At 47.8% G+C, this 9,810-nt stretch overlaps 2 protein-coding genes across 2 annotated transcripts in view; both read right to left on the minus strand.

Annotated features, from left to right (window-relative positions):
- Aarsd1 (alanyl-tRNA synthetase domain containing 1) overlaps positions 1-2,978 on the minus strand; it is a 9,339-nt gene extending 6,361 nt beyond the window's left edge. The window contains exons 1-3 of the mRNA XM_055620240.1: positions 2,897-2,978; positions 2,676-2,807; positions 1,147-1,306 (exon numbers count right to left, since the gene is read on the minus strand). Of these exons, the coding sequence (XP_055476215.1) occupies positions 1,147-1,306; positions 2,676-2,807; positions 2,897-2,935 (331 nt within the window). The 5' untranslated portion in view covers positions 2,936-2,978. The remainder of the gene's footprint in view (positions 1-1,146; positions 1,307-2,675; positions 2,808-2,896) is intronic.
- A 637-nt stretch (positions 2,979-3,615) lies between these two features.
- Ptges3l (prostaglandin E synthase 3 like) lies at positions 3,616-9,709 on the minus strand. Its single transcript, XM_055620241.1, has 7 exons — positions 9,522-9,709; positions 9,080-9,193; positions 8,900-8,966; positions 8,689-8,787; positions 7,115-7,204; positions 4,785-4,838; positions 3,616-4,283 (listed from the first exon to the last, which is right to left on the minus strand). The coding sequence occupies exons 1-7, from the start codon at positions 9,527-9,529 to the stop codon at positions 4,248-4,250; spliced, it is 468 nt and encodes a 155-aa protein (XP_055476216.1). The 5' UTR covers positions 9,530-9,709; the 3' UTR covers positions 3,616-4,247.
- Between the last annotated feature and the right edge of the window lie 101 nt (positions 9,710-9,810).

Genomic DNA, 9,810 nt, shown 5'->3' on the forward strand with positions numbered 1-9,810 from the left:
TATCTATCTATCTATCTATCTATCTATCTATCTATCTATCTATCTATTTGGGGGGAGGGTTGTTTTTCTTTTTCTTAACATTTTTTAACATTTTATTTATTTAATAGCTCAGTGTTTTTCCTGCATGTAGGCCTGCAGGCCAGAAGAGGGCGCCAGATCTCATAGATGGTTGTGAGCCACCATGTGATTGCTGGGAATTGAACTCCAGACCTCTGGAAGAGCAGTCAGAGCTCTTATCCTATAGGCCATCTTCTCTAGCCTCCTGTTTTTCTTTTTCTGAGACAGGATTTTTCTGTGTAGCCTTGGCTGTCCTGGACTCGTTTTGTAGACCAGTCTGGCCTCAAACTCACAGAGATCTGCCTGCCTTTGCCTTCCTGAATGCTAGGATTAAAGGTGTGCAGCACCATGCCCAGCTGACCAGCAGGGTATTAAAGCAAGCCCAGGTAGAAGGTGGCGAATTTCATCTCGGTGAATTTGAAAACCTACAAGACATGCAGATAGAAACAGCAAGTGGGAAAACTCTAACCAGCAGTAACTGGGTGGGCATGGCGGCTCAGGCCTGTAATCCAGTATTTAGGAGGCAGGAGGTCAGTCTGATCTACATATTATGTTTTGGACCAACCAAGGCTATGTAGGAAAACCTTATCCCCCAAAAAGCCAAGAAAGGGCCAGGTGGTAGCAGCATATGCCTTTAATTTCAGCAGAGGCAGGGGATGTCTATGAGTTCAAGGCCAGCCTGGTCTATAGACTGATTCCAGGACAGCGAGGGCTACACAGAGAAACCCTGTCTGGACAAAAAACAAAAACAAATAAGAACGGGCTGGTGAGAAAGGAGTTTCCTGACAGTCTGAGATCAACCCTCAGATGGCTGAAGGAGAGAACTGATTCCCACGAGTTGTCCTCCGACCACCACATCACATGACATGGGCAAACCCCCTCTCCCTGATAGCTTTTTTAATTTAAAAAGGAGGAAAAAAGCCAATAGTTCTAGAACTTTAATGCTCACGTTGTTTTTCACAACACACTGCCTGAATCCAAGCTGACTCTAAGCATGTCGACCCCCTCCAAAAGGCTCACTCCTAGCGAGCCGAAACCCAGCCTCAGTCATTACTAAGACACTGCACGGCCCCATCCTGCGGCCCTTACCTGAATGTTGCTGCATGTGGTCAAACCTCCTCTCCCAGTCCACCCGGACCTGGACTTGGCTCCCAGGGGACAGAGGTGTCTGTGTGAAATGCTCTGCCTGGGCCCCACGACGGGTCACCCTCAGCACAGAGATGTCATTGATGGTACCACGGTCATCAGGCTGGGGGAGAGAAGCAAGCAACACTGGGCCAGGGCTCGCCCTAACTAGATGGAAAAAACAAACAAACAAACAAACAAAAAAAACCTCTACAGGAAGCTCTAAGACAGACAGACAGACCCAGAACCTGAACTCCCTAGGGGAAGAGGAGTCAAGTGAGGTGGGCCCACTTTGTTCCATGACAGGATTCCTTGTCCTCTTTTGGAATACCTATAAATGTTGTTGTTTTTGTTTTGTTTTGTTTTATGTTAGAATAGCAGAATTAAAACAAAAAGAAGTAAGTGCAGCCCTGAAGAGTTTACTAAACCTTAATCCTCATTTTTGCCACCTTCGATTAGTGGTTCTCAACCTGTGGGTCAACAACCCCTTGGAGGGCGGTGTCAAAGGATCTTTTCACAGGAATCACATATCGGATGTTTATATTACGATTCCTAACAGTGGCAAAATTGCAGTCATGAAGGAGCAGTGAAAATAATTGTATGGTTGGGGGCCACCACAGGATGAACTGTACTGAAGGGCCGAAGCATTAGAAAGGTTGAGAACTACTGACTTAGATTATCTGTAACAGTTCTCTACAGTGACCTGCGAGGCCCTGCCTTTAACCACTCAGTCCTCAGCACTGATGCTACAGTTACGAAATGGCTCATGCCTATAAATCCCAGCACTCTGGGAGGCGGAGGCAGGCGGATCTCTTGTGAAGTGGAGGCCAGCTTGGTCTACAGAGTGAGTCCAGGACAGCTGAGGCTATACAGAGAAACTAACTCAAAAAAAGAAAAACAGTCCCCGTAAAACACTTTATCCCATTTCTTGTCTCAGGGCCTTTGTAGAGCTATTCTGTCTACCGGAAATCGTTCTCTTGTCCCAGAACCACACCCAGCTGCAGCAGCTCACCCTTCCCATCAGACATTTGTATGGAATAATCTACAAAGGAGAGCATTCCACCAATCTTCGCCCAGCTGTATGCCTAGTGAAATTATCATCCCTTACACCTGACACACACAGTTGTCTGCCATAAGCACTCTGTGTGTTTGGCTTTTGTTTTGCTTGGTTTTGGTTTTTTCAAGACACGGTTTCTTTGGGCAGCTTTGACTGTCCCGGACACACTTTTGTAGACCACGCCGGCCTCGAACTCACAGAGAACCAGCCGCCTGCTTCTGCCTCCCAGAATGCTGGGATCCCGGGGCGTGCGCCACCCCAGCACCAGGAATATGACACACTGCATGTGTCGCATCTACGTGAGCACCTGCTGAAAGAATAACGCAGTGAACTGACATCTGTCTGATTTATGGATGCTGAGGAAGGGTGAGCATATTTTCTGCGAACAGGAATGTGGGGGCTCGTGGGAAGGGGTCGGGGAGGCTGCTCCTGGTACCTGGCCCCCGCCCTCGGGGAAGAGCAGCGTGTCCTCCAGAACCACTTGGAAACCGCTCAGCACTTCCTTCTTGCCGCCGCTCGCGTCCGTGTGCAGCTCGGCGGGACGGCAGGCGACCACGGTGGTGGTGAACTGGGCAGAGAGAGGGGACAGAACATTATTCCTCGCCGTCCCTCCCGGGGCACTCTCGGCCTCGGGGACCCTCGCCCACCAGGCCGCACCTCCCGCGCGTAGCTGTCGCGCTGACACAGGAACGCCATGGCTGTCTCCTAGGCCAGAGGGGGCCCCCGCGCGGGCAGAAGAGCCGGGCGGAGGATGGAGAGCGACGTGGGACAAACTTTCTTAAACCGTGAGGGAAGGGGCGTGGCTTGACCGGGCTTACTGAAACTGCTAACTGACAGGTGTTCTGTGTTGTTGGGTCGCTGTTTTAAGACTGAAAGACCGCAAAGCAAGATTCACAGCTCAGGATGAGAGGTTGTTCAGCTCGCTCTTGGGGCCGTGTAATTGGACCTTCGGGGAACCTGCTGCATGCAGGTGGAAATAAGACGGCCTGGACGGAAATAGATAAGGCATCTATCTATGTTAAAATTTTACTTAACGCCAACATCCAAAATATTTCAACAGGTAACTTTTTTTTTTTCTTAACTAAAGGGGAGACATTTAACCCACAAGCCTCAGAAACCTGTGATTTATGATAATTTGGACTTTTAGTTTTGTTTTTGTCTTTTCGAGACAGGGTTTCTCTGTCTAACAGTCCTGGCTGACCAGGAACTCACTTTGTAGACCAGGCTGGCCACGAACTCACAAAGATCCGACTGCCTCTGCCTCTTACGTGCTAGGATTAAAGGTGTGTGCCATGACTGCTGGCAATAATTTGGATTATTTATTTATTTATTTATTTATTTATTTATTTATTTGTTTATTTGTATGTGCACCGAATTACAGGTGGTTGTAAGCCACCTGGTATCAGCCCTGAGGACCAAACTCCCGTCCTCTGAAAAAAACACTGCACACTCTTAACCACAGAGATGGTTAAGGGAAGATGTACAGGTAGCTAATGGTCTAGGGGTGACAGCCATCTGCATACAAGCCTGTCCAGGAACATCTTCCCACTGCAAAAGGGGCCAGAATCTCTAGAGAGAGAGAGAGAGAGAGAGAAATAAAAGGCTTTTCACAGGTAGGGGAAAGTACGAGGAGGAGAGAGACAGGATCACTCCTAGAATTTATTGTAATCTCTTTCTTCTTTGGCCTTTGCTTTACCACGTATAAACACGTGTCCAAAAAACAAAGCATCCAAAGCATAGATTTTTAAGTCAAATCAGTGGGAAGTCGGAAGCCCTACCAGTCAGGATGAACCCTGACCCCCCCCTCCCCGCAACTGACGTAGGACTACACTGAGGTACCCAGGAGGAAGACCTAATAGATGGAGAGGGTCCCCTAAAGAAAGAGTTTCTGGAAATGTTGTGAGGTCTCAGCAGTTCTTGATGCATAATGAAATAGTTGAAGAAGGCCCCATCGCAGCTTCTCAGCACACCGTCGGTAGCTTCAGCCTCCTCTGCAGCTCACAGAAAGCTAGGTAGTTGTTGTATCCGCACTGTCGGAATCATCCTGAAGGGAGAAGACAAAGTACCTGTGGTTTCTATGATGACTTTCACAGCTGCTGCCCACTCCCCCTGCTCTCCTAAAACCCTGAGTCACATCTCTTAGGATGCCAACTTTGGGTAATGAGATAAATCACCAGGGTTCAGTGAACAGCACTCTTACTGTGTGTCACTTGTTTTAAGAGTTTCAGGGGGTGCTATTGCTCCTTAAAGGGGCAAAGGCATCCATCGGAGCCAGGTTTGTTCTAGCATGCGGAGGAAGGGAGAGGTTTAGAGAACACCCAGCCTCGTGGTGTCAAGTTCAGACTTGGTTAACATGCAGAGAACAACCGTGTGTCAGAAGATGGAATGCAGGTTCTTTTATGCTGTGCTTTTTCCCTATTCCTCTTTGGAGGGCGGGGGTCTCATGCATGGTGGGAAAACACTCCCTCACTGAGCTGTACCCCGCTCTAATGTGTCATTTTAGAGTTTAAGGAAAACGGAAGGATCTAGGGAAGGTGTTACTTACGTCCAGATCATCCATGGCAGGGGGAGGTCTCTTAGTGCTGACCTTGTTCAAAAGCTAATGGCGAGAGAGAAACAGTCACAAGAGAGGAGGGGTGAGGGAAGAGCAGCCTGAATAATAGCAGAGCCTGGAGAATGGTCCCTGCCGGAGGGCGCTGGAATTAAGCATCCAACAGTTAGGAGCACTTGCTGCTCTTGATCGGGACCCTGGGGAGGGTTCCCAGCACCAAGTGGTAGCTTACAAAAGTGAACCTCAGGCAGAGTGTGTTGGTTCTTGCTTGCAATACTAGAACTTAACAAGTGGAGGCAGGGAGAGATCGGGGGTTCAAAGCTAGCCTCAGCTCACTATATAGGCAGTTCCCGAGGCCAGCCTGGGCTACATGAGACCCTGTCTTGAAAGGGGCAGGGCCAGCCGGGCCTGGTGGTGCATGCCTTGAATCCTAGCACCCAGGAGGCAGGGGAATGGGTAGCTATCTCTGTGAGTTCGAGGCCAGAGTGGTCTGCAGAGTGAGTTCCAGGACTGCTAGGGCAGTTATGCAGAGAAACTCTGTCTCAGAGAGAGAGAGAGACAGAGAGAAAGACAGAGAGGAAAGAGAGAGAGAGAAGGAGGGCCAGGGTCTAGAGAGATGGCTCAGTGGTTAAGAGCACTTAACTGCTCTTGCAGTGAAACCAAGTTTAGTTCCTAGAATTCACATCAGGCAGTTACTGGCCTCTGACCTCCGTCAGCCCCTGCATGCAGTTGGTGAACACAAACTCACTCAGGCACACACATATATGCAGTAAGTTAAAAACAAAAAACAAACAAACAAACAAAAAAACAAGATGAAAATAACTCTTAAAAACAATCTATTTGGGGGTTGGGAGTTTAGCTTATTGGTAGAGCATTTGTCTAGCAAACACAAGGCCCTAGGTTTAGTCCTAGGCTCTGAAAAAAAAAAAAATCTAATTTAAAGTCGGTGTGATGTCACAGGCCAATAATCCTTGCACACACAAGGCTTGAAGCAGAAGGATAGCATGTTCAAGATCAGCTTAAGCTACATAGGGAGGCCCTCTCTCACAAAAGAAAAACAAGTCAATTTAAACACACTCACAAAGCACCCTCCTTATCAATCCAAATCGGGGGTCTGTGAGTCCTTTCATGATTTGAATTAAGGAAGCTTCTGGTCTTCTAAAACAAAGTCACATGTGACAGATATTTTTTTATGGAGGACCAGTAATTTACAATATGAAATTTTAAAAATAATTTATTTACTTTTATTTTATGTGCATTGGTGTTTTGATTGCATGTATGCCTGTGTGAGGGTTCTGGATCCCATGGAACAGGAGTTACAGACAATTGTGAGCTGCCATGTGGGTGCTGGGAATTGAACCCAGGTCCTCTGCAAGAGCATTCAGTGCCCTTAACTACTGAGGCATCTCTCCAGCCCTATAATATGGAATTTTGTAGTGTTTAGTTTTATATTCCTGTGAACTTTCCAGCTTAGGAAAAACTCATAGAATCATAGAAGAGAACAAGAGTTATAATAGAGTGGTGGGAAAGGCTTTGTTACAATTTTACAGAATGCAGGAACTACTCTGCAAACAGTAAGTGAAGCTGTGTGAAATTTTATTAATTTTACACATTTTAATCATATTGAGCAAGATGGCTCAGTATGAACAGGCACCTGCTGCCAAGCCTGATGACATGCATTCAATCCCTGGGACCTACATGTTGGAAATAGAAGACAGACTCCCACAGTTTGTTTACCCATCTCCACACGGATGCTGTGGCTTTTAGGCATCTTCTCCTCCCAAATAAATACGTAAAATGTATTAAGTTGTTGGGTTTTTTTTTTTCTTCAGATTGTTCAGCAGCTAACAGTACCTGCTTCCCCTCCAGAGAATTCAAATTTCATTTCTAACACCCACATCAGAAAATTCACAACCACCTGTAACTCCAGCCCCCAAGGGATCCAACACACACGTAGATGTAAATAAAAAGAATAACACTGGGCATGATGTTGCATACTTTTAATTTCAGCACTCGGGAGGCAGAGGCAGGTGGATCTCTGTAAGTCTGAGGCCAGCCTGGTCTACAGAGTGAGCTCCAGGACAGCCAGGACTACATAGTTAAGACCCTTTCTCAATAAATGAATAAATATAATAAGTCTTTAAATTTTTTCTTTTAAATTTCACTAATACTAATTTCTCTCATTTCTGCTACATACACCATGAATAAAATATGCAGCATATTAGCATATCAGTTGCCTGCCGAAGGCACTCCAATATCCCAGATGCATGTGTGCAGACAGACAGAGAATGATGAAGATGGGAAGCAGGTGCCGTGTCTCCTACCTCCGCATAGTGTTCCACCTGAGCCAGCTCCACCTCGTCATCTCCTTCCCAGTCTCTCCAGTTATCAAAGTCCACAGAGAGCCACACAGGCTGCAGGAGGAAGCATAAGTCGTCACAGGGAGGATGGAGAGGAGAAAGAGTACACGGAAAAAAATTGGGGGCTCGTGTGTGTGCACAGATGAGGGCCTCAGAGAGAAAGGTCAGTGTGGTACAGTGCTCCCAGCTGCACCCCTTTTGGCCAATCCGCCCTCCAAGCTGCATCCATAAATGTTCACCAGAATCTACTCTGTGCCAGACACAATGCCGCAGAGTTCTACCTGCAGGGGCTGATGGACTTGGGGAGTAACACAAAACACCCTAGGACTCAACCAGGCCAGACAGACAAGCTGCATTCCCTAGAGCCAGAGGCGACCCTTGGAGGGCAGTATTCCACAGTGCCCGCTTCAAGCCGGTGTAATGCTGCACCCCGGGTGAAGCCTAGAGAACCAGGAGTTCAAGATCACCCTCAGCTATATAGCAAGATACAGTTCAATCTCCGCTGCAAGAGACCCCACCTCAAAACAAAACAAAGGGAAATTAAAGTTTGTATATATTCACTTCAAAGATTTTGGGGGGTAGGGGCTGGAGAGATGGCTCAGCAAAATTAAGAGCCCTGGCTGTTCTTCCAGAGATCCTGAGTTCAATTCTCTCATTTATCTGTCACCAGGCCCCGTAATCTATATTTTTTTAATGACAGCAACAAATCAAAAATTGTGAATGTCAGTAGCCAGTCAAATTAATTTTTAAGATGTATTTATCATATGTGTGTGACTGTTTTGCCTGCTTGTGGGTATGTGTACCACGTGCCCGTGAAAGCAGAAGAAGGTGTTGGCTCTCCTGGAATTGGAGTTACAGATGGTTGTGAGCCATCCTGTGGGAGATGCACATTCACCTCAGGTTCTCTGCAAGAGCAACCAGTGCTCTTAATCACTGAGACCCTGTCCAGCCCCTCAAAAAAACTTTTTTAATTAAAAATTTTTTTTTGTTTTTTTGAGACGGTTTCTCTGTGTAGCCTTGGCTGTCCACCTGCCTCAGACTCCCAAGTGCTGAGATTAAAGGCGTGTGCCATCACTCCCCCCCTTCAAAATAATTCTTTTTTCCAAGACAGGGTTTCTCTGTGTAGCCTTGGTTGTCCTGGACTCACTTTGCAGATGAGGCTGGCCTTGAACTCACAGAGATCTGCCTGCCTGTGCCTCCTGAGTGCTGGGATTAAAGGTGTGCCTTACCACTGTCGTGCTTCAAAATAGTTTTTTTTTTAACTGTGGAAAAAAATTACTAAATAAATGTAAAGACTGCTGGGCACAGTGGCCAAAACCCTGTCTTGGAAAAACAGACAGACAGGCAGACAAAGACTACTTCCTTTCTAGACTAGAAGGAAATCTATAGATTCCAGAATGTTTGGGAGATTTAACAAGCAGGCCCCAGAGGACCCACTGAATACTGACTGGAAAGAAGGCAAACACGATCCAGATACAACTGTGGTGCCTGGGTCCACGGCGAACATGGCCCTATTAGACCAGGCTCCACACACTCACCTTTATATCCTCCTTGGTGAGCCGAGGCCAGGGCACCTTCTCCTTCCATTTCCTCACAAAGCAAGTAATGGAGCGACCAGAGCGCTTATCCTGGGAGTCCTGTCAGACAGACAGCCTCATTCTCACAGACTGCATTTTAGGATGAACCTCCAGGTTCTTCGCTTGGCCAGCCTTTCTTGTCCAGACCTGCCAGTCCTTACCCTGCCCTCACCTTGGAGTTCACCTTGGCATAGAACTCAATCTCGTTGTAGAGCTCCACTCCATCACCATTCCTGCAGCTAAAGATACGGTAAAAAGGTAAGACCTAGGAGGAGTTGAAGGGACCTTTCTTGAAACACCAGGACTATAGGTTCTTGAGCCACCAGGCCCGTCCAGAGGGAACGGCTACTACCTGAACACAACGCGGTGGTCCTCAATGAGCACACTCACGTCGGTGCTGTCCTCAACACAAAACTCCATGAAAACGTATTTGGGTCTGTCGTACCACAGGGTCCGAGCATGCTGCCTGAAGAGGTTGGAGGTGGGGACTTGAAGACAACACGGAGGTGGAGGGAGGAGACAATATGGTTGTATGGGGTCCTGCTTGAACCAGGTGGAGGGGAGCGGTAGGGGCGGGTGGCAGTGGTGAGGATAAACCCAGAAAGACAAGGGAAGTAGGAGTTAGGAGGTACATTCGGATCACACCACCCCTCTCACCCACAGTCACAGAGACCTGGAGTCTGGGGCTCCGATGGGCAGAAGTCGGCAGCGTCTTACAAGATGTGGGGCTGGAAATCTGCAGGGAAACGGGCAAGGGGTAGATAGGATCTGTACGAGTGCGGCCTGACACTCACCGTTCCATGGTGGCTCCAGCTGCCTGGTGGCTTTTGGAGTCCCAAGCAAGGGCCCGGTACTATCTTTAGAACCCAGAGATACCCCTAGCAGCTGCTCTCCTTATATGGTAGGGGGAAGGGTTGAGAGGAAGGGACTGAAGGGTGGCTGGACAGAAAAAGTGATCTGCACTCCAGAGGGACTCTGGGAGCTTTTGCTGCATCCCTTCACCTCTCGGGCTCTCCAGAAATACACGGATCAGGATACCAGCTCTACCCTCTGTGGCCAGGGAAAGGACTACCCTAGACCCTA

The sequence above is a fragment of the Psammomys obesus genome, unplaced genomic scaffold, assembly GCF_907164565.1.
Source record: "Psammomys obesus unplaced genomic scaffold, mPsaObe1.curated_primary_1811, whole genome shotgun sequence".
In the NCBI taxonomy this organism is placed as follows: domain Eukaryota; kingdom Metazoa; phylum Chordata; class Mammalia; order Rodentia; family Muridae; genus Psammomys; species Psammomys obesus.

What these genes read in the sequence shown, in the direction of transcription:
- Ptges3l (XM_055620241.1), bottom strand. An exon ending in GACCACCGCGTTGTGTTCAG is followed by an intron (nt 8,967 to 9,079) that starts GTAGTAGCCGTT and finishes CCGTATCTTTAG; the next exon opens with CTGCAGGAATGGTGATGGAG. An exon ending in CTGCCATGGATGATCTGGAC is followed by an intron (nt 4,284 to 4,784) that starts GTAAGTAACACC and finishes TTCTCCCTTCAG; the next exon opens with GATGATTCCGACAGTGCGGA.